General features: G+C 39.5%; 1 protein-coding gene across 1 annotated transcript; it reads right to left on the bottom strand.

Moving 5' to 3' along the window:
- Nucleotides 1–6,053: 6,053 nt before the first annotated feature.
- Nucleotides 6,054–7,571, bottom strand: LOC132612104 (uncharacterized). Its single transcript, XM_060326443.1, has 3 exons — nt 7,200–7,571; nt 6,434–6,688; nt 6,054–6,119 (listed from the first exon to the last, which is right to left on the bottom strand). Exons 1-3 carry the CDS (start codon nt 7,569–7,571, stop codon nt 6,054–6,056), a joined length of 693 nt encoding a protein of 230 aa, XP_060182426.1.
- Nucleotides 7,572–25,382: the final 17,811 nt, after the last annotated feature.

The raw sequence follows: 25,382 nt of genomic DNA, 5'->3' as shown, positions 1-25,382 counted from the left end.
GAAGTTATCTTCAAGGTTAAATGAGATTAAACATGCCTATCTTATGGTTATGAGGGTTTAAGTTCATGTTTAGTAAGTTATGGAAGGATTGGAGAATAAGTGTTCGTCAAAGTTCTGTTTTAAGATTGAATTATACGGACCGTATCTTAGGGAATATAGACCGTATTTTGTGATATGGACCGTATTTAAGGATTTAAAAATTTAACAGAGAAGGCAGATTTTAGGGTTGAGAAATATGGACCATTGTACGGTCCGTGTGAGATAATATGGCCAGAAAGTACGGACCATATATATATATGATGTTACACTCACAAATTTTCGCGTCAGTTGTGTCAAAAGTAAACTAATGTAAGCCGGAGAGGCCATGGAACCCTCAGAAGGTTAAGAAAGACTTTTCACAAGTGTTAAGAAAGTATGTAAAGGTTTAGGGATCAAGCGAATCGAAGAAATTAAGTTTGTCGAAACTTTGCCAAAACTTGGCAGAATTCTGGATAGGATTTTTGGTCCAACTTGAGGGAGGTATATCTCTTAGCATATGAGGAGTTATGGAAAGTATAACCTGTGTAAATGCAAGTTCAGAGAGTCTTCTTTCAAATGCAACTGACAGATTGCAAATCCAAGTAATACGGACAAAGTTACGGCCCGTATAAAATTATATGATTGAAGATACAGATTGTATTTATTATACTGGCCGTATTTTTATGGCAGTGCAGCCCTTACTTTTTTTATATATCTCGACTTCTACTCATTTTTTATTTCATTCCCACATTACCCTAAGTACATGAAAGCTCTAGAACTCTCTCCTAAACATATAGAACCAATCTCCAAGAAGAATCAAAGATTAAAAGTGCAAAGCACGTGATCCAAGCTTAGGGTTTTATATTGAATCCTAGTGTTGCTTCTTGTGCTTACCTTGTGAAGAATTTAAGGGTGAAGAAACTTCTATGTTGGATGTTTATTGGGCTTTGGTTGTAAGCTGCTATCTTTTCATGATTATGGAATTATTTAGCCTTTCTACTACTTGTTAGATGAGGAAATGGTGAAGGGAAAGCTTAAACTTGTTCTTGGATATAAGTTGAGTTGTGGACTGATCTTGATCATGTTGTTGCTGTGTTATTAGGATGATGTCCATGAATTTAGATAGTATTTGATTTTGTTAAGACATTGTTGAGTTTATACTTAATGGGTGAGAAGAAGGGAAGTGTATATCGTTCTTGTATGTTAATATATTTGAGAGTTGATTGATGAATATCCTTGTATGATTGTTGAAGAAAGTATAAGAGGTTCATATGAGATAATTGTGTTGTTATGATTCTATTACATAGACATGAAAAGGAAGAGAGTACAATCGCTTATGAAATATATTTTGGGCTATTTGTTGTATAACTTGGGAATACTTGTTAAGTAAGTTTGAGGAACTTATGTAAACTTGTTGCGGTTGTTGTTTGCTGATGTATATGTTATCGTGACTAAGGATAAGGGGAAATGCTACCCGTTTCTTCGTGAGAATCAAGTTATTGTTGATATACGTGATATACTTGCGTCATTTAAGTTTGTATTGATTGGCGTGCTAGTTGTAAATAGCTCGATTGTTGGGTTGCTTGGACGACTTGAGGTATGTTAAGGCTATCTCTTTCTTTCTTATGGCATGATCTTATTGAAACAAACCCATCTAAATGATATTCATAATGTCCCTATTCTTAGAAATACTAGAAGCTTATGGTTCTTGATGCTTTTATGATATTATTGATCTTTGTCTCATGATTATTGAACTTGTGTTATGGTTATTGATCCTATTTATTGATGTTGATCTCGTCTTATGGTTATTATTCCTCTAAGGTGAGACATGTTCATGATGATAGTTCCGTAATGGAAATCGGAGGTTTACCGACCTTACGTCACTCCGATAGAGTTGTAACATTTCCTTGGGCTCTCATGCATGCTTATATATATATATATATATATATATATAAAGCTATTTTCTCACAGCAAGCCGCGCTATAGTCGGCCGAGTACAACACCTATTGTGCATACCACTGCAGTTGGATACGAATAACATCGAGCCTATTATGGTCGGGTACCGTATTAATGAAAATATATTTTTAAAAGAGAAGCATGCAAGATATTCGCCTTAAGAGGCATTCAGATGTATAGGTTATTTCTCTTATCTCATATTTCTTTCATGTCTTTATTATATTTTTTTTCCATGTCTTACATACTCAGTACATTATTTGTACTGATGTCCGTTTTGTTTGTGGACGCTGCGTTCATTCCCGCAGGTAGATAAGGAGAGGGTACAGATCCTTAGGCTTCCATCTCAGCGTTGGTACAGGAGCACTCCACTTGTTCCGGAGCTACAGTTCAGTTGGTATGATTCTTTAGTGTATATATGCATGGCGGGGTCCTGTCCCGTCCTTATGATGTTATGCACTCCATGTAGAGGCTCGTAGACAGATATATACAGTTAAATGTTCTATGACCTTTTCGGTCCATATTTTGTTATATCATTTTGACAGCCTTGTCGGCTTGTGTACTTGAGATCAGCTTGATGATGTAGATATGTATATATCTTCTTTGGGCTTCTGTCCCTCACAGTTTATGATATTTATTAGACAGCATTATGGCCCACTCAGGTTTGATTATGTGATGCATGTATGTCTTGAGGTACTCGGTAGGTTAGCTCCGGGTGCTCATCATGGCCCTCCGGTTGGGTCGTGACAATAACACATAAACAAAGTAATAATAAATGGATGATCACTGAGCCATATTATGAATAATTTTGGATAAACATAGTGGTTCAGTAAGAATTGAAGGTGTCACGTCCCAACTCGGAGAACGTGCGGGCACCTACCATATGCCACCTCGGTAGGCGAACCCATCCCTTATTCACCACCCAATAAACAGTAAAGTAAACCCAATCACCAGAATATATAATAAGTCTAACATAAATAGATCAATAAAGTAAGTGCGAAAATATTACATCAATCCCAAAATCTAGTCTAGGCCGTACAAGAGCCACTACATAACAAAAGTTTGAATACATAGTCTCAAAATGAAATACTGTCTCAGAAGGAGCGAATAAGACAAGTAAAATAGGAGGAGACATTAGGGTTGTGGATCCATCCGAGTGCTCACCCTGAAATGCTCGTCAAGCAGCCTCGGGACTCAGTTATGAAGAGCAGAAGTCGATCCAGTCACGAACTCTACACTCAGAAAAGAATGCAGCAAGGTAGAATCAGTTTAACAACACGTACTAAATAGGTATCATAGGTTGACAACAGTTAGATAACATATGCATAAGAAAGAGACTAAAAAAGTAGACATGCTCACAATCAGATACAACTCACACAGTCCAAAGTATCAAATTTAGTACCAAATTTGCTAAGTCTAGCATATCCCCTCAAGATCAACTATAAGTCTGAAATACTACCTTAATAATCACTATCAAGTCCAAGTGTCACCATAAGATCAACCATCAAGTCCAAACACAACGCCATAAGTAAGAATGAGATGAATGCAATGCAAATGCAATGATACACACACTTTGGGCGGAAATAACTTGTTGCCTCGACAGTCATGACTGATGTTCCGTGAAATTACGGCATATTCGATACTGATTCCTTAGGCTTTTGTGACTCTTCAAGTACTTTTGGTTTTACTTTTAGTATGTTTTTGTCTTTTTGTAGGATAAGATATTCGGAAAGCATAACAAAGCAAAATGAAGCAAAATAGGCCAAGGACACACCTTGCATAACATGCGAGCCGCATGTCATGTCTGCGGATCGACAAGTCCACCGCATAGCATGACAGGCCACTGAAGAAAAGAGATGAAAGGCTGCTAAAGTGCGAGCTCAACATGTGAACCGCATGTATGACATGCGAACCGCATGTATGACATGCGAAGCCACAAGTCAACTACACATCATGACAGGCCACTGAAGAATAGAGGTGAAAGGTTATGCCACTTGCGAGATCAACATGCGTCTTGCATGTCAGGCTAGCCAGACAAAAGTTTTATTGCAAACCTTGTCCGAAATCTGGAAGCCTAAAGTTAAGAACACAACATACGGCTGCTGAGCATGGTTCGCGTCTCACATGTTTGTCCTGCGACACAACATGCGAGACGCATGTTGTGTCTGTAGGGTTATTTTTGTCTAAAGTTTATGCACGTTTTGGGTGGATATAAATACTCTCTTAAGGTTCTGAAAAAGACATTCTGCACTTTTTATTGTCTTTTTGTGGAGGAAACATTTATTATTGGTTGTTGGAGCTTTAAAGGGGAATCTTCCACTTTATTTTATTGTCTTCTTCCATAACTTTGTAAGCACTCATGAATATTGTAACTACTTTTCTCTTTTATTTAATGGAAATGTGTAGCTAAACCCATTAACTAAGACTATGAGACCAAATATGTTAGTTATGTGACTAGGTTTCCTATTTAACTCTTATTTATATGTTAATGATGCTTTCTATCAACTATTCATGCTTTAATATCTCTTGATGGTTACAAACATCATTTGTGCCTAAGTACTTTTACTTTGCTTGAGAAAGAAAGTGAAAGTTAGGAAAAGAGCTAAATAGCAAGGATTTGGGTCATTAAATCCATCTAATAGCTTGAGCTAGAGATAGGAAAGCTAACTTGTAGCATAATGGGTGTTTACATTCTCCACATTCTAAGGCTTGAGAAAGCTTAGTAATGATATTTATCAATTTGGTTGAAGGACTTTTGATAAAATTAATTAACCTATTGCTAACTGCATCTAGACATTTAAAGAGGTTAAATTGATACCCACTTGCATTACTTTCCATTGGAACCGCAACCTTAGTCCCTTTTACCAATAGTTTGCATTTTATAACAATCATTCTTTGTTATTAATGATCAAACGTCAAACCAATTACTATTATAGTCCCCTCTCCCTTGAAATATAGACTAATAGTCCAGTGTTACACTTAACCAGTATATTTCTTCATTGTATTCTCTGTGAGATTTGACCCAATCTTGTTGGGTTATATATTTAACAATAACCGCTTACTCCTAGTATTAAAGGTGTAATTTGGGTGTATCAATGACCCATGGGGGACCACTAAGTCTATATACCTGCTATGGCGCACAACCCGATCCCATAACCAATATTGTGGAATGTGCAGCCCGATCCAAGTAAGTGTTGCAGTACTTGCAACTCGATCCAAGCAAGTGTTGCAGCGCGCAATCCGATCCCAATATATGTATAAATGAATGTATGCATGATAATAATGCCAACAAGAATATAAGAATCAATCGTGCCACACATGGACACATATCTCAATCACAATATCAATATCATAAACTTACTTTCCTTTCTAACAACCTCAACAATGATAAGTATACTCTCCGAATCAACAATGACAATCACTAACTCTATATATGATTCGCTAACTGAAAATGCTGGTTTTGACAAAGTTCAACCCAAAATCCAACTATCACTCAATGCCCCACAGATACAAAACAACCATGCAAACTTACATAAAAATGCGTTACGAACCTATCCGTGGGCTCGAAATTTCCAATGGAGGTCTATTTGGCCAAGTCAACCCTCAATGGCCTAAAGCCAAGTTTCCAACCTAAGTCCCAAAAATGCTCCTAAGTGCCTTGGGATCCAAACCGAGCACCCCACCAAGTCATAAATGGTTATCCGGACCTCTTGGAATCTACGAAATTCCGAAAAAGGTCTATTTACCTAAAAGTCAACTTTTAGTCAAACATATCTCTTTAAGGCTCAACTTCCAAAAGTCACACTAAAACTCACCCGATGACTTGGGGAAAGGGTCAACAGGGGTAAGAGGGTCAATAGTACAATAACGACCAATCGGGTTGTTACATCATATACCAATTAAACAATCGCTCGTCCCCAGGCGACAAGGAATAAAAATGGGGGAAAAGTACCTGAGTCAGCAAATAACTGGGGATATCTCTTGCGCATATCAGAATCAGTCTCCTAAGTAGCTTTCTCGATAGGACGATGCTTCCATTAAACCTTAACATAAGCAATCTTCTTAGACCTCAGCTTCCTAACCTACCTATCTAGAATCACTATAGGCTCATTCTCATAAGACAGATTCTCATCAAGCAACACAAAATCCTAACAAATGATATAAGAACCATCAGAATGATACTTTTTAATATAGACACATGGAAAATCGGCTGAACACATGACATGCTAGGTGGAAAAGCCAACTCATAAATAATATCTCCAACTCGACAGACAACCTCAAATGGGCCAAAGTACCTAGGGCTCAACTTGCCCCTCTTCCCAAATTGCATAACACCCTTCATGGGTTAAATCTTCAGAAGAACCTGCTCGCCCTCTATAAACTCTAAGTCCCGAACCTTCTAGTTTGCATACATCTTCTGTCGACTCTAGGTTGCTAGAAGCTTTTTCTGAATAAGGTTTACCTTGTCCACAGACTCTCTCAAAAAATTTGTGCCCCACGGGCGAACCTCAAAAGCATCAAACTGCCCAATAGGCAAACGATACCTCCTACCATACAAAGCCTCGAACGGTGCCATATCGATGCTGGAATGATAACTATTATTGTACGCAAACTCCGCTAAGGGAAAGAACTGGTCCCAATGACTGCCAAAATCAATGACGCATGCTCTCAACATATCCTCGAGCACCTGGATAGTCCTCTTGGACTGACCATCAGTCTGGGGATGAAATGTTGTACTAAGGTCCAACTGAGTACCCAACTGTACCTAGAAAGCCCTCGAGAAATTAAAAGTAAATTGGGTACCTCGATTCGAGATAATAGAGATTGGGACCCCATGCAATCGCATAATCTCACGAATGTCTTGGCTAATTTATCCGCAGTATAAGTGACCTGAACTGGAATGAAATGAGCGAACTTAGTCCGGTAAATAATAACCCAAATTGAATCAAACTTTCCCAAGGTCTTCGGAAGACCCACAAAAAAATCCATAGGAATCCTCTCCCACTCGGAAATTGGCATCCTCTGAAGCACACCACTACATCATTGGTGCTCGTACTTGACTTGCTGACAATTCCCACACTTAGCCAAGCCACATCTGCAATATCTCTTTTCATGCTACCCCACCAGTAATGTTGCCTCAGGTCACGATACATCTTCGTAGCACCCGGATGAATGGAACATCTGGAACTATGGGCTTCTTCCAAAATCAAATGAATCAAATCACCAACACGAGGAACGCACACACGTCCCTTGATCCTCAGAATACCCTCACTATCAAGCATGGACTCTTTGTCCTTACCTCTTAGAACCTTATCATGAATTTTACACAACTGGGCATCCTCAAACTGCTGGGCCCTAATTTGCTTAAAAAGAGATGACCTTGCCTCAACACAAGCTAAGACCCTGCTCAAAACTGAAATATCAAGGCGCACGAAATTGTTAGCTAGAGTCTGAACCTCTATGGCTACCAGACGCTCAGAAACAACCAATTGAGCTAAGCCATCCATACTCACTGCTTTGCGACTCAAGGCATTAGCTACTACATTGGCTTTCCCTGGATAATAGAGAATGGTGACATCATAATCCTTCAGAAGCTCCATCTACCTACGTGGCCTAGAATTTAGATCTCTCTGACTAAACGCATGTTGAAGGATACGGTGATCGATGAACACCTTACAATAAACTCCGTACAGATAGTGCTTCCAAATATTCAAGGCAAAGACTACCGCTAACAACTCCAAATCATGGGTAGGGTAGCTCTTCTCGTGGATCTTCAACTGTCGGGAAGCATAGGTAATGACTCTACCCGCTTGTATTAACACAACACCCAAACCAACACGGGATGCATCACAATACACTGAGAAGTCCTTACCCTTCACTGGTAATGCCAAAATCAGTGCTGAAGTCAAAAGAGTCTTGAGCTTTTGAAAGCTCTCCTCACAAGCATCAGACCACTGGAAGGGAACTTTTTTCTGAGTCAATCTGGTCAATGAAGAAGCAATAGAAGCGAATCCCTGCACAAATGAAAGGTAATAGCTGGCTAATCCCATGAAGCTACAAATCTCAGTCACAGTAGGGGCCTCGCCCAATCTCTAACAGCCTCAATATTTTTATGATCAAACATGATCCCGTCCTTAGACACAACGTGGCCCAAGAATGCCACAGACTCAAACCAAAACTAAATTTCGAAAACTTGGTGTAAAGCTTCTTCTCTTTCAACAACCGAAGGACAATCCTCAAATGACGCTCAGGCTTCTCCCTACTCTTCGAATATATCAAGATATCATCGACGAATACAATAACGAAAGAATCCAGATATGGCTTGAAAATGCCATTCATCAAAGTCATAAACGCAGCTAGGGCATTCGTAAGCCCAAATGACATTACAAGGAACTCGTAATGACCATAACGAGTCCTAAAGGCCATCTTCGAAACATCCTCGGCCTGAATCTTCATCTGATGGTAGCCTGACCTCAAATCAATCTTCAAAAATAGCGAAGAACCCTGAAGCTGGTCGAACAAGTCATCAATACAAGGAATAGGATACTTATTATGAATGGTGACCTTGTTTAGCTGACGGTAATCTATGCACATCCTCATCGTGCCGTCTTTATTCTTGACAGACAAAACAGGAGCACCCCAAGAGGAGACACGCAGTCTAATGAACCCCTTACTCAACAGATGTCATGACCCAACCCACGGGTCGTGCGGGCACCTACCATATGACAAGCTAGTAGGAGAACCCTTACCAATAAAACCCAATAATTAAAAACTTGTGACATTTATCTTTTAATAATAATAAAATTAAATGTAGACGTTTATTACAGACTCGTTTCAATATAAATAAATCCGAAATAAAACCCTGAGATCTAGTCTAGACGGGTATAAGAGCTCCTACAATACAAGAAGACAAGATAAATGACACAGCCTCCGCCGGGAGTGAGAAAGACGAAGCTGGAGGAGAATATTCGATAGACCCATGCGGTGAAACTTCAGCTAAAATCTCCAACACATCTACACCCAAAAAGGGCATAGCAAGAGTAGTATCAGTACACCACACGTACTGGTAAGCATCATAGGTCGACTAAGATTAGTTCACGCAATACAATATATAGTTAATAGGATAAACAGGTAAGTCAAGTACCTCAAGAATTCTAGATAATGACCATTACAATATCGCCCCCTTACGTTTTTACTCCCGATGCTTGCTATTTTTATTTCCCAACCATAAGGTATTCTGCTAAATTCCAACCTAGCAACTCTCGTGTTCACATTGGTCGTATATTGTACCTTTACACTTTTTGTTTTAAAGAGTCCACCTATTCACCTTGCTACTGTGATAAGATGTATCTAGGGCAATAGATCACTATCTAACGCACAACACTACACTTGCTTTGTGTAACCCCTCCCCCACCAGGCTCTCGGCATCAAGCACGGTTTAATGGACAACGTTAATAACAGTAATACACACATGCATGACAATAAATTATAAGAAATGCAATGCAATGCAAATGTGATGCAAGACCCGACACACTGTACATACACGCTATCTGATGTCTTTGCTCAGTAGCCATGACCTGCAAGGGACCCATGGTGTCCATGTACCACTCGTTCCGGAATACTTCTCGGACCCGAGCACAAACCTCCGCTCCGGAAAGAACCTCGGATACAGGCCACATTAATTTGTATACATATACGTAATCTAAGTACTCGATCCCACGACCACAAGGCTGGATAACACAATACGATACACATGCCTTGCCTATTTACCTGCATTTCCACCTGAACACGGCAGTTGTAATGCACAAAACTACCTGACAAATCAATTATAATCCCAACCCTTGATGGGCGCAATGCAAAACAACTTCATATAATTCAATTAATACGACCTCCTAATTTCAAGGAAATAGCCATATGAACGATCAGCAATAAGATATAAACACAGAATTTACTCCCCCCTCCTAGGGTAGCATTAAGTAATTACAAGGTATCTCCGTGGCGACCACATCACTTCCTATTAAGCTAAATCATTATTATCATAGTCCTGATTTTACCTCATTTTAACCATATTACAAGTACGTCTCTCCAAACTTCGATGCCCGAAGACCTAAGCAAGCATTCTCCCATCAACTCTAACATATATACGATTAGCTAATCAAAGTCTAACTAAAGTAAACCGTAACTTACTCTTTGGTGAACAAATATTTTATTCTCCATGAATTGCTCGTCTTCTTAACCTCCATCCGAATCCATGAGCGGGTATCTTTTGTAGGGAAATGTGGAAGAAGGAATTAGAAGGGTTTTCTTTTTCTTGGGGGGCATGGTTTTTCTTTCATGAGAAACCTTAGGAGCAGCCCTTGGGAGTCTTTTATTAAAAGGGAGAGAAAATAGACTAAGTACACGATTTTCGGTCATTGTTTCCGCGTGGACCGCTGCGGCGGTCCTCAGGCCGCTATAGCAGTACCGCTGCGGCTGTCTTTAGGCCTCTATACTGGTGCCGCTACGGCAGTCCACTGACCGCTATAGCGGTCCGCCTTTAAATTTTGGCCCGACATTTTCTAAACCCTTCTAAAATTGATTTTTCCCACTCCTAAATCTTAAAATATATTGTGAAGCTTATTAACTACAACCCTAGACTTAAATTGGGCATGGTTTCGCAAAATATTAAATAATGATTGGCTAGGTCGTTACACCAGATACCAATTAAACTACCTTCGTCCCTGAACGGGGTGGGATGAAGTAGGGGTTAACGTCCTGGGGCTTATGTCGGGTGAAACAGGGTCTCGGACCATCGTTATGGGAAAACAAAGAATGACAACGCAAAACGAAACAAAAATGGAAAATGTCTCGCTGCCACCGCTATAGCGGCCATAGTACCGCTATAGCGGTACCGCTGCAGCGGTCTAAGCACCGCCGCAGCGGTTATCAGGCAGATTTATAAAGATAAAAGGGGCACCCCTCCCACTTCCCTCGCCTCCATAACTGAAAACCTTCCCCCTTCCCACGAAAATTTCTTCCCCCCTAAACATTTTTCAACCCTTCATCTCCCTCCCCACTCTCTTATAACCACCCTACCTTTTACCATAACCCAAACCCCTCACATAATCAGAAAAAGGAAGTTCCTTTCCACAGCAAAAATTTCATTTTTATTTTTCCAAGCTTGCAGATCTTCATCTATTTCAAGGTAAATGCTCTCCTTTACTATCCTATAACTTGTATATGGCTTTTTATTTCGAAAATCTCATGCTTAACTTGCTAGTCTTGGAAGGGAAATTTAGTTTCCTAGAAAAGAGGGTTTTGGTTCTTAGGGCGGGTAGTTTCTTGGATCATGGAAGGTTAATTTACGTTCATAATGCCCTAGCAACACTTTATACTGCAGATTTGCTGATCAGGGCTAGTCTTTTTATGTTAGGGTGGGGGTCTCGCACTGGTGCAATTGTTGGTATTCTAGTTCAAAATTTTGGTAACTGTGTTAGTTGAAATCGGGTGGAACACGTTTTAAAAATCATGCATGCTATCTTACTACTTGATCCTCTACTAAACGGAAAAATCATGGTGAAAAGTTTGGGTTTGGAACAAGGTTGGGGCAACAGATTCACAGACTGGAGAGGATGGACCACTGCGGCAGTCCTTCCATCGCTACAGCGGCACTGTTGTAGCGGTGAGGCCGTCGCTGGGAGCGATCCAACAGGTTTGGAAATGGACCGCTATAGCAGTGACCTGCCCACTATAGTGATCCTGCTACAGCGACAAGGCACATCTATAGCGACGCCTTGGCCGCTGTAGCGGCCCACTTACCGCTTAGCGGCTTCGCTGCAGCGGAGCTGCTTCAGACAGAATCAATTTTTGGGCTTTTTCTCCTATTTCATGCATTGCCTATCCCCGTAAATTCTCTACGCTGCACTACTCTAACTCCGCTTTTCACCGTGCAGGTTAACTCTCTCACCCAAACATGGCGGATCAACAACAACCCCTGGCTTCTCCTGAATATATCAGGTTCCCCAACAACGCTTGCAAGCAGCGTTTTATGGAGCAGCAGACCAAGGGACTGCTTCATGAGAGGGCTCTTGTCATGGACCGGGTCGAAGAAATGGCCCCAGAATTTTACCAGACCCTACACCGTATTGGTTAGGCCCAGTTAGCTGAGGAGCCCGGTGATGCCAACTGCAATTAGGTCAGGGAGTTTTATGCTATGCTCCCCACTGTTGATTGGACTGCCCTGCAGTCGCAGATTACTATTCAGAGAATTGCAGTGACGATGAGTGCCGAGGCCATCAATGTTGTTCACGGGCTGCCCAACCCATCGCAGGATGAGTTTCGGGCCAAGGATGTTGACGATAACGGACCGTGGCTGGTACGGATATTGGTACCAGAATCAAAGAGGAAGAAGGTTACTTGGGCTGTTTCGCGATTGGCTATTAAGAGCCAGTACTTTACTACTGAGGCCCGGAGGTAGCTAAACCTCATTGCTCGGCGGGTTCGCCCTTCGAGCAATACTACTGATGTCACTTACCTGTGGGCCCTTATGGTGGCTTACATTCTGGATGGTGCACCCGTGAACGTGGGTATACAGGTTATTGAGAAGTGGCGGGGTTTTATGGCCAAAGCTGGCCCGAGCTTAATGTTTCCCTCCCTGATTACCCATTACGGAGCCTGGGGATCGTATTGTGGAGTGTGATGTTGCTTTTGATCCACTGAAGGTCAAAGGGTCACAAGGCAGGGGCAAAAGGAAGAGGACAGGCTTGGATGACAGCGAGGACAGTGGCGGTCCACCAGGTGGGAGTGGTCAGTCGCAGGCGCCATGTACTTTAGAGCACATGGAGGCTGATATGGCTACGGTAAGGGCGGCCATGATGGGATTTGCATGGCCTTCCAGGAGGCCGGGTCGTCTAGCAGCGCTGCGGGTACTGGCTACTTTACACTTGAGCAGATGAAAGCTTACATAGAGACCCAGACTAAGGTGGGAGAGGCTGTGGATGCCTTATAGGGAACCTATGGATCTCTGGCTCAAGCTCATGTGGATCTTCGTGAAGATTTGGACAAGGAGAAGATGAAGAGTCAGGCTAGAGACAAGCTATTCGTGAGGATGTGGAAGGGTGTAAAAAGTCTTCTGAAAGCCCTAGTTCCGAAGGTAACTACCAGAGATGCCTCCCAGTTCTCTTTTCTCAGTGAGTCCGGACTTAGTAGCGAGGACTCTAGTGACTAGGATGGTGGCGATGAGGCGACTAGCCATGGAGTGGCTTAGGGACTTATCCTCCCCCCCCCCCCCCCTCCCCCATCTACTTTGGTTAGTATTTGCCCATGTTGGGCTTGGATGTTTAGACAATTTACAGCTTTGGTCATGTTTTGATTTGTTTGGATAATCTTTTTTTTGGTCGGTTTGACGTGGATGCCCCGGTTTAAGGGTGCTCGTAAGACAATTGCTCCTGTTGGGCTGATGTTTTTATGCATGTGTCTGCTTTATGGAGATCAACTTATTATTGGTTTGTGGATGGACTACAAAACTTGGAAGAACAGGGGATGGAAGGGGAGGCTACCGGTCAGGGGTACTGCTGTGGCAGTCACTAGACCGCAGCTCCTACAATACAAGAAGACAAGATAAATGACACAGCCTCCGCTGGGAGTGAGATAGACGAAGCTGTAGGAGAATATCCAATAGACCCATGCAGCGAAACTTCAGCTAAAACCTGCAACACATCTACACCTAAAAATGGCGTAGCAAGTAGTATCAGTACACCACACGTACTGGTAAACATCATAGGTCAACTAAGATTAGTTCACGCAATACAATATATAGTTAATAGGGTAAACAGATAAGTCAAGGACCTCAAGAATTCTAGATAAGTACCATTACCATACCGCCCCCTTACTTTTTTACTCCCGACGCTCGCTACTTTTATTTCCCAACCATAAGGTATTCTGCTAAATTCCAACCTAGAAACTCTCGTATTCACATTGGTCGTATATTGTACCTTTACACTTTTTGTTTTAAAGAGTCCACCTATTCACCTTGCTACTGTGATAAGATGTATCTAGGGCAATAGATCACTATCTAACGCACAACACTACACTTGCTTTGTGTAACCCCTCCCCCACTAGGCTCTCGTCATCACGCACGGTTTAATGGACTACGTTAACGACAGTAATACACACACGTATAACAATAAATTATGAGAAATGCAATGCAATGCAAATGTGATGCAAGACCCGATACACTATACATACACGCTATCTGATTTCTTTGCTCAGTGGCTATGACCTGCAGGGGACCCATGGTGTCCATGTACTACTCGTTCCGGAATACTCCTCGGACCGAGCAAAAACCTCCACTCCGGAAAGAACCTCGGACGCGGCCACATTAATTTGTATACACATACGTAATCCAAGTAGTCGATCCCACGACCACAAGGCCGGATAACACAATATGATACTCACGCCTTGCCTATTTACCTATATTTCCACCTGAACACGGCAGTTGCAATGCACAAAACTACCTGACAAATCAATCATAATCCCAACCCTTGATGGACGCAATGCAAAACAACTTCATATAATTCAATTAATACGACCTCCTAATTTCAAGGAAATAACCATATGAATGATAAGCAATAAGATATACACACGAAATTTACTCCCCCCTCCTAGGGTAGCATTAAGTAATTACGAGGTATCTCCGTAGCGACCACATCACTTCCTATTAAGCTAAATCCTTATTATCATAGTCCTGATTTTACCCTATTTTAACCGTATTACAAGTACGTCTCTCCAAACTCCGGTGCCCGAAGACCTAAGCATGCATGCTCCTATCAACTCTAACGTATATACGATTAACTAATCAAAGTCTGACTAAAGTAAACTGTAACCTACCTCTTTGGCGAACAAATATTTGATTCTCCATGAATTGCTCATCTTCTTAACCTCCATCCGAATCCATGAGCGGGTATCTTTCATAGGGAAAGGTGGAAGAAGGGATTAGAAGGGTTTTCTTTTTCTTGGGGGCCATGGTTTTTCTTTTAATGAGGAACCCTAGGACCAGCCCTTGGGAGTCTTATGTTTGAAAAAGAAGAGAAAATATACTAAGTACACGATTTTCGGTCACTGTTTCCGTGTGGACCATTGCGGCGGTCCTCAGGCTGCTATAGCGGTACCGCTGCGGCTGTCCTCAGGCCTCTATAGCGGTGCCGCTACGGCGGTCCACCGACTGCTATAGCGGTCCGCCTTTAAATTCTAGCTCGACATTTTCTAAACCCTTCTGAAATTGATTTTTCCCACTCCTAACTCTTAAAACATATTATGAAGCTTATTAACTACAACCCTAGACTTAAATTGGGCATGGTTTCGCAAAATATTAAATAAAGACCCGATGGGTCGTTACAATAGATCTTGTAACTGCTCTTTCAACTCTCTCAACTCAGCGGACGCCATCCTATGAGGAGGAATAGAAATAAGGCGCGTGTCTGGATCTAAATCAATACAGAAATCAATGTCGCGGTCAGGTGGCATACCCAGTAAATCAGAAAAAAATACCTTCGCGAACTCACTCACAATGGGCACGGACTCAAGGGGTGAAGAAGCAACGCTAGTATCACGAACATGGGCCAAGTAAGTCAAACACCCCTTGCTAACTAACTTCTTCGCGCGGATATAAGAATTGATCTTCTTCGGAGCGAGGCTCGAAGTACCCCTCCACTCTAATCTAAGAATCCCAGACATAGCTAACGTGACTGTCCAAGATCGCGTGATATAGCGACAACCAAGTCATACCCAAGATAATATCAAAATATATCATGTCCAATATCATCAAATATACCCAAGTATCATATCCCATGAAAGTAACTAAGCAAGACAAAAAGACTCGATCAACAACAACTGAACGAAACAGGTCGATGACAAACAACAATGTTACCTGAGATCACAACATCAGAAGCCTCAGCCTCTACCCTAAAAGGAAGAGCAAATACTACCACCACGGCCACTCTAGCCGAACTACGCCCCTTCTCTGGAGGCCTAAGAACTACCTCTACCTGACTGATGTCTACCTCTGGATTGATAAGATCCTCCGCGTCTTGATTAAGCACCGCCTCTGGCTGAAGAACCATCTCGGCCACTAGATAGCGCCGAAGTCCTCGGAGTCTGGAATCGGGAACCCTGCTGGAACCCACTCTGTCCAGATCTGGGGCAATCTCTCATCAGGTGACTAGAGTCACCACAAACATAGCAAGATCTGGGGGCTGGAGGTCGATACATGAAAGCGGATGAACTAGAGTGACCACCACAGTCAGCTAGATGAGAGTAAGAACCACCATAGGACTGTCCAGCTCTACAACCACTGGGTCTAGAAGGACCACCTAAAGAAGCTTGCAACGCGGACTGAATAGGGCAGCTGGAGGCTGAATGATAAGGCCTGGACAACTGTCCCCCACCCTTGTAACTAGAACTACTATACCCACCATGATGACGTGGCCTCCTCTCACTAGACTCTCCCAGAGATCGAGCCTTGGCAGACTCAACACTCGCAGCATGATCATCAATCTGCTGAAAGGAAGATCCTAAAGTCACCAGCTAGAGACAAGCAACATGGAGCGAATATACAAGCCCACCAACAAATGTACGAACCCTCTCCTCCTCTATGGGAACCAACTGAGCAGAGAAATCTGACCCCATACTCTGACACTAACATACCTTGCTGTCGCAAGTGAAGGAACTCATCTCTACGATCATCTCTCAAAGCACGAGGCACGTATTTCTCCAAGAAAGCCTGATGAAACTGGGTCCAAGTAAGTGAATATGCACCAACTGGTCTGCCCTCAATAAAAGTCCTCCACCAAGTCTTCGCGTCGCCGCGATACTGGAAAGACACATAATCCACACCATGAGACTCCACTATACCAATCTTATAGAGCCTCTCATGTATCTCCACTATAAACTTATACGCATCCTCACTATGCAAGCCAAAGAACTCAGGCGGCTCCATCTTTAGGAACCTCCCAACAAGCTCCTGATCATCAACGGTCAAAGTATGAACTGCCATGAGTTTGGAAGTACCATCAGGGATCGGAATACTGCCTAAAGGCAGGGCCATAGCAGTAGCAGGATGCATCCCTAAAGTCTGGCCCTGCTCGGGAATCCGTACCTCCACTCGAGTCTGGGAACCACGTGGAGTAGTGGCACTACCTATGGTATGTTGGCCATTAAGATGAAGAAAAACACGGGACATAATATCCTGGAATGCTTGATCAGACATAGTATCAGGGTGAGTTTGGGTTGGTCCCACACCTCTCCTAGTTGCCTGTGCTCGCTCGGGCTGATGATTTGGAGAAGCAGAAAGTGCTCGTCTCTGTCCTGCCACAGGAGGCCTACCGCTGGCCGGTGCAGCTCCATGGCCTCTAGCTCAGCTGTGACTCTCGCCTGTCCTTGCCCTCTGGTGCTTTCCCCAGTAGCGGGCTCGAGCACCTCGTCCCTCGTGATGGTAGCTCGTGTCATCACCATCTGTGAGAGAATAAAAATGAATCAGATACCAATTTTACAAATTCCAGATACCAATTTGATTAAAGTAGCACGAAAGAATGAAAGAATGTGAAGTTTCCTAAATGTCCCATAGCATCTCACAGATAGGTACGGAGGTCATTGTATCGATCTGCAAGACTCTACTAGACATGCTCTTGGACTTATAGACCGGGTAACCTGACTTTGATACAAATTTGTCACGTTCCAACTTGGGAAATGTGCGGGCACCTACTATATCCTACCTCGATAGGCGAACCCATTCCTTATTCACCACCTAATAAATAGTAAAGTAAACCCAATCACCTGAAGATATAATAAGTCTAATATAAATAGATAAACAAAGTAAGTGCTGAAATATTACATCAATCCCAAAATCTGGTCTAGGCAGTACAAGAGCCACTACATAACTAAAAGTTTGAATACATAGTTTTAAAATGAAATACTGTCCCAGAAGTAACGAATAGGACCAGTAAAATAGGAGGAGACATCAAGGCTTCGAACCTGTCTGAGTGCTTAACCTGCAATGCTCATCAAATAGACTCAGGACTCAATCTCAAAGAGCAGAAGTCGATCCAGTCACGAACTTTGCACTCAAAAAAGAATGCAGCAAGGTAGAATCAGTACAACAACACGAACTGAATAGGTATCATAGGACGACAACAGTTAGATGACATAAGCATAAGAAAGAGACTGAAAAAATGGATATGCTCAAAATCATATAGAACTCACACAGTCCAAAGTATCAAATTCAGTACCAAATTTACCAAGTCTAGCATATCTCTTCAAGATCAACTATAAGTCCGAAGGACTACCTCAATAATCACTATCAAGTACAAGTGTCACCATTAGATCAACCATCAAGTCCAAACACGACGTCATAAGTGAGAATGAGATGAATGCAATGCAAATGCAATCATGCAAACACGCTTCGGGCGAAAATATCTCGTCGCCTCGACAGTCATGACCCATGGGGGACCGTTAAGTCCATGTACCTGCTGTGGCGCATAGCTCGATCCCAAAATCAATGTTGTGGAACGTGCAACCGATCCAAGTAAGTGTTGTGGTACGTGTAACCCGGTCCAAGAAAGTGTTGTGGCGTGCAACCCGATCCCAATATATGTATAAATGCGTTTATGCATGATAACAATGCCAACAAGAATATAAGAATCAATTGTGCCACACATGGACACATATCTCAATTACAATATCAATATCATAAACTTACTTTCCTTTCCAACAACCTCAACAATGATAAATATGCTCTCCGCAATGACTAAGCATCAATTCTAGAGTCATACACGTGGCGACAAGATAACAAATCAGAGTAAGGCAACAATTCAATAGGACATAATAAGGTGACAAGCCATAGTCAACATTAGTACCAACCTAAGTATTCCATCCCAAACTTCACACTTGAAGGTTTACATGCTTTCTCCAACAATCACTAACTCTACATATGATTCGCTAACCGAAGTCTAACCAAAAAGGTAAGCCATAACCTACTCAGAAAGCCGAACCAGAGCCACGAACCGTCAAACCTTAGCCTTGCCCTTTCTTTGCGACTCCAAAAACTCAAAGTCTAATCATATTCCAGTTTTATATTAGAAATCAAGAAGAACAATACCCATGTTCTAGTTAGGTCAAATTCTAAATCATAGAATTGGGAAAATAGACCCACAAGAGTAAAATGAGAAATTGGAAGGTGGAATATGCAATTCATGATCTAGATGATCAAACCCACTATTCAATTGCTAACACAACTCAATATTAAGCCTAATTCGGATTTAAAGTGAAACTCCCAATTTTGGGTAAGAACCCTAACTTTTCAATCCTTAAATTCACTGATAATGGAAGAAATAATCTTAGCAACAATGAATTCATCAAATTCTATGGTCATACTAGTCAATTTCACCATCAATTTTTATTTAGGCAGTCTAAAACCCATTTCAAGAAATTTATCATAAGACTCATATTCCCCACTTTGATTCTAGTTATTCAAAGCATGGATTAAGGATTTAGGAAGGTAAATGATGAAGTCTAGGATCAAAGATCTTACCTCCAAGAAGATTCAGTCCAAAAGCTATTCAATTCGCCCAAAGTGTGCTTAGATAGTGATGAAGGGAAATGATAGGGTTCAAGGGTTTTAACTAAAAAAGGAAGGAAATAATCTACCCGTCATCCGCTGCAGCGAGCTCGCTACGGCGCTACTCAGCTAGGTGCGGCGGCCCACAATACAACTCACAGGGACGCTATGGCGGCTTCCCTTCCGCTATAGCGAGTATGCCGCAGCAGATACCTGTCCGCTAGGGCGACTCGCCATAGTACCATCCCACACGCTATAACGGTCAGTCCCTCGCTATAGCGTGACCGGTACTGTGAGCCTGGTGCTGTTACAGTGGAACCAGACACCAGAAAGTCCTGGTTTTGACAAAGTTCAACCCGAAATTCGGCTATCACCAGAGTCCACATATATAAAACAACTATACAAACATACATAAAAACGCGTTACGAACCCATCCATCGCATAGGAGTTTCCAACGATGGTCTATTTGGCCAAGCCAGGCCCAATGGCCTAAAGCCAAGTTTCCAACCCAAGTCTCAAAACTCTCCTAAGTGCCTTGGGATCTGAACCGAACACCTCACCAAGTCATAAACAGTCATCCGGACTGCTTGGAATTGACCAAATTCTGAAAATGGTTCGTTTACCCAAAAGTCAACTTTGAGTCAAATATGTCTCACTTAAGGCTCAACTTCCGAAAGCCACACTAAAACTCGTCCGATGACCTCGCGAAAGGGTCAATAGTACTATAACGACCAATCAGGTCATTACAGAAGGTCGATCAATTTATTCTATTATTATGTTGAGTATAAACATAGCGATTCATTAACAATTGAAGATTGAGTGGATTTATGAAATATTGCACATAAAGTAAGTAATGTGATGACAATGAATGATCCATGAAGAGATTGGATGAATTATTTAGTATAATATAATCATTGTATTAATGATTCTATGAATTATTTGAGAGTTATTAGAATAACTACATAAAATGATGGAGCAACTCACATAGTTGTTGGACAACTAAAGAAATTGTTGGAACAACTCAGGAATTGATGGGACAATTAAAAAAAATTGTTGGTACAATTAAAGCAATTGTTGGGTAACTATATAAATTATAGGAGCAATTAAAGTAATTGTTTGGACAACTACAAAAATAACAACTAATTCATTATACTTGAATATCAACAGAGCGATACAATGCATAGTAAAACATTAGCTAAGAGATTTAATGATAGTTGAAGATTGATCGAGTGATTCAACATATTGTTAGACATACACTTATTGATTTGATTGTGATTGAACATTAATCAAGTGATTATACACATAGTAAAATATTAACTAAAGGATTATGATTATTAAATATTTCAACAACTTCGACAGATGATGGAACAACTATTGAAGTTGTGGGAACAACAATAGTTGTTGTTTCAAGAACTTTAATATTACTTGTTACAACAACTTTAGTAGTTGTCCAACAACTCCCGTAGTTGTTTGCGACTGAAAAAGTTTATTTATTGGTTTCTAAATTTTATTTTCAAAAATCACTCAAATCATCATTGAATAATCTCAAATTTGATATTTAGCTTCTCTCAGGTGTTTAAATGAGTTTCAAGAACACCCACTCAAAATAATAACCAACTTTCATATTCGAATTTTCAACTTCAACAAAATCAATAATGGAGTTTTATTTTTTCTTACACCAAATCTCCTTTGAAGTGGTGTTTTAACAACCTATTTAAGCACAAATAAATAATATCTCTCATGGGCCAAGAAACACAATTAATATTTTTCTGTTTTTTTTTTTTTGTCTTTTTCCTATTTTTATCATTTTTTTCCATACCAAAAAGAGTCAAAAGTCACTCATTTAACTCTCTTAATTATATTAAATGTGCTTGTTAATGAACTGAAAATCATTGCCTTAACTTCTTTATAATGCTAAAAAACTCAAGAGTCATTACCTACTAAATAAAACCCAAATAACCGAGAAGGAATTTTAGCAAGCCAAAAAATGAATTTCAATCCATTGAAAAAAGGTAGATGATATGGCATGACTTTTTCTTCATGTTCTGTAAATGGTGACTCCATATAGGTCTTTCAAATCTGCTTCTTATGCTAAGTATTTGTTGGCTTCTTCGTACAAAAGGAGAGCTTATCCCTCCCGGTTATGAAAATTGCTTTTTCCCGTTAGAAATATGTTATCACAGGCAATTGCTTTTTCCCGTTAGAAATATGTCACCGCAGGCAGTTGTGATTGGTTTGTCTTATTAATCAGTATAATCCAAACAATTCCTTCATTTATATTGCTTATTATAAATGTTGCTTATTTTCCTCTACATTCAAAAATTGTTAAATACCTATTACACTCTATTAAGCAAATTATTACGTCGAATTAAGTCTCTCCAATCAAGGCCGGCTAGAGGGGGAAGCCACTAAAGCAATTGCTTTAGCGCCCCCCCCCCCCCCCCCCCCCCCAAAAAAAAAAAAAAACCAAAATTGAAGGCCCCAAAAAATTATTATTATGTTTTATTGGTACATTATAAATTATGAGTAAAAGGGGTTAGAATATATATTACTTTTTGAAATATGATAGAGATTATTCAAATAAATAATTCAAAGTTTATACTCTTTCCGTCCATATTTATGTGACGTTCTTTCCTTTTTAGTCAGTTTAAAAAAGAATGATATTTTTTCATATTTAATAAAATCTAATTTTAAACTTTTTATATTACCTTAATGAGATGATTTATAGTCACAAAAATTTTCATTGCTTGTTTTAGACCACAAGTTTCAAAAGTCTTTCTTTTTCTTTTAAACTCCCTGCCCAGTTAAATACCTTCACATAAATTACAGAATAACAAACATTATGCAATATATAAAAATGAAAAATTGATGACGGCTTTGATAATTTCAAAAAGACGAAGTCTCTTGTAGAGTTGATTATTTCTTATAAATAGTGGATTAAACCATTTTTTTTTAACTTCAAGATAGACTTTAATTATTCTAAATGTATGAAAGTATTTTTGCTTATGACAATTTGTAAAAATATTATCTTAACAATCAATATATGTTTCTTATTCAATATTTATTTAAATTTTAATGAATATAGTTATTAAATATCTCTAACAGTGGAAACTAGCATGTGATTAAGTGAATAATCAAGATGCATGCAATATGGTCTGTATGCCATCTATACAAAAAGAAGAAGAAAGAATTTCAATAACGTGTATAAAATTTCATTAGAAAAATTTAAGGCCTCTCGTAAAGGTTTGGCTTTAGGTCACCGATTTCGTTGAGCCGCCCCTGTCTCCAATCAACCTCTTCCTTCTTTTCAAATTTCTAATGTTCTCTATTAAAAATGAATAATGAATGTGTCAATTCCTATGCCTCTCCGTATTCATTAGTATATATATATATACACAATATATATAGAGCAACACAAAACACCATTTACACTATGGTGTATGTCGGTGTAGGTTTGACTAGGGAGAACGGAGACCGTGAAAGCTCGAAAAAGATGTACTTTGAATAATTTGGTGATATCTTAGAGGTGCCAGACATCACCGGTAAAGCACCAAAGGAATTCAGTGTTAACAATCTATACATATTTACCGTAGCCGTAAAGCTTAGCGACTAAGTGAGCACCATTTATCACTGTTAGATTTCTTAAATGCTATAGAGTTGCCTATATATTTTTTTTTTTTTAATTAGATAGTGATATTATAAATAATGCAGACAAGTGAGCAAGAGCGGTTATATGACGATCAAGGTAGATGTTGAAAGTGAGAAGAAAAAACGAGCTTATTTGAGGTAAGAAGATTTGAGGGAGACATTACGGAATAGAATTTTTTTTAAAAAAAAAGGAAAATGTAAATGAAATTGAAAGTTACGCATACACGTAACACGTTCACATGTTCTCTTTCTTTTATCTCTTCTTGAAATATGCTTATGAAAAATACTGTACATTAATATTTTATTCATATTGTGATTTAATAAATAATATAATAAGTATATAACTGATTATCATATGCATATACATAAAAAATCTCATCTATTCTATCTTTAATAAATTTATAATAATATAAATTATAAATATAATAGTGTTGTTTATAACCGCGCGAAGGGCCAGCTACTATGCTACTTCGCTAGTAGGTATTAATGTTGCATTGCTTGAAATTCTGCCACCCAATAAAATGCTATAGGCTTAGACACAAGTACAACTCAAGGCTACAACTGCTTTTCCACTAAGCATGGTGAAAAACTCACGACAATACCTCCCATCAGGTAATTCAAAAGTCTCTTTATTGAATAATTCTATCGACGAATTCTTACATGAATTAAAATAATATTGTCTCGTAAGCAAAATTCTGAAACTCTGAATGTTTCGGGGAAAACTCCAGGTATATATTCTTAAAGATTTCATGGATATGTTATTCAATAGTTTACAGTAATCAATTAATTTTGTAGATATATTACATTACTGAGTATTATGCTAACCATTTAGACTTATTATGATATCTTTTGTGCTCCCGAAATCTGTTCTAGTTGTGTTATTGGATTAAATAATCAACACTTTTAATTTTCTGTGTAGTTAGAATGAAGTGTACTTAATTAAAGATGATATCTTGGAGGACAGAATAAATAGATTTATTTGATTGATTATGTTATTTCTGATTGTATACAGTAGATCTTTGGGATATAAGAGAAAAGGAAAATAAAATTGTAGGTTAGATGGTAGATAGTCAGTAAAAAACACCACTTATTATGAATTAAGATGGAAACTTTTTACCTTCATCATGTTTGTTTACTCCCCCGGTTAAATGCTTATGTAACGTTCAACTTTTTTTTTCCCATTAATAATGTAAAATTCTTTTAGAACTTATTAACTTTCATTGTTCATGATAATATCCTTTCATTTATCTCTTCATTTTTCATTAATTGCAGGCAGTGATAAACAATAGAGTATCCTAAATAATCTGGACTGATCAAATAAAACTATTAGTGGCGTACAATACAAGAAAATTAACAGCTTTTTGGAACTAAACAGAAAAAATTGTATGGAAGGTTAGTATCAAAAGTTGTTGTCAGTTGTCACTTCTCCTTCTTTGTTCTATGAATCTATTTCTTATCATTTTATTACGATAATAAGCCATTTTCTTGCAATTACAATTAAATAGTACTAATTCATTTCATATATGCTATTGAAACAAATAGGTTTTGGGACTTTAATTGGAGAGAAGCTGGCATTACAAAAACAAGAGAAAGCTTGATGCATGTATACTCTAAACCTCTTCTCCTCCTGAAGAAGTTTAATAGAGTTTTGCTTACAAATATCAAGTAAAATACATATTTAGCTGACAAAATTGTTCATTTTAAAAAATAGCATATAAAAACAAGTGAAAGGTTACAGTGTAATTGATTTCTGAGTGATGTGTATATATTTATAAAATTACATTTTATATGCATATACGTGAACAAATTATCTCGATTAAATATTTTATTAAATCGTCCAATATCTCTTGAAATTGCACAAAGCGCGAACAAATTTACTAATTTTAAAATAAATCTCCGGTGCTTCCTTGAAAATCTCTAAAATCTTCCTGTATATTCTGATATTGTATTTCACCACCTTCACTGGCCACTGAAAATGTCGACTAAAACTAGTTGCAATATCAGTGAATAATTTTGGATGCATATATATTCGACTAAGCAATATCATTGGCATCTAATATTGGTACATGAACAGGTTAAACAGGTGGAAAAAACTGATATTATCATTTAGTTGTGTTAATTTAACACGAGGTTTGTATTGGGCTAAGTTACGGCGGTCGGGTCCTATTGAGTT

This window comes from Lycium barbarum, chromosome 9 (genome assembly GCF_019175385.1).
Source record: "Lycium barbarum isolate Lr01 chromosome 9, ASM1917538v2, whole genome shotgun sequence".
In the NCBI taxonomy this organism is placed as follows: Eukaryota; Viridiplantae; Streptophyta; class Magnoliopsida; order Solanales; family Solanaceae; genus Lycium; species Lycium barbarum.
The sequence above is the reverse complement of the archived record's forward strand: the minus strand, read 5'-3'. Positions and strand labels throughout refer to the sequence as shown.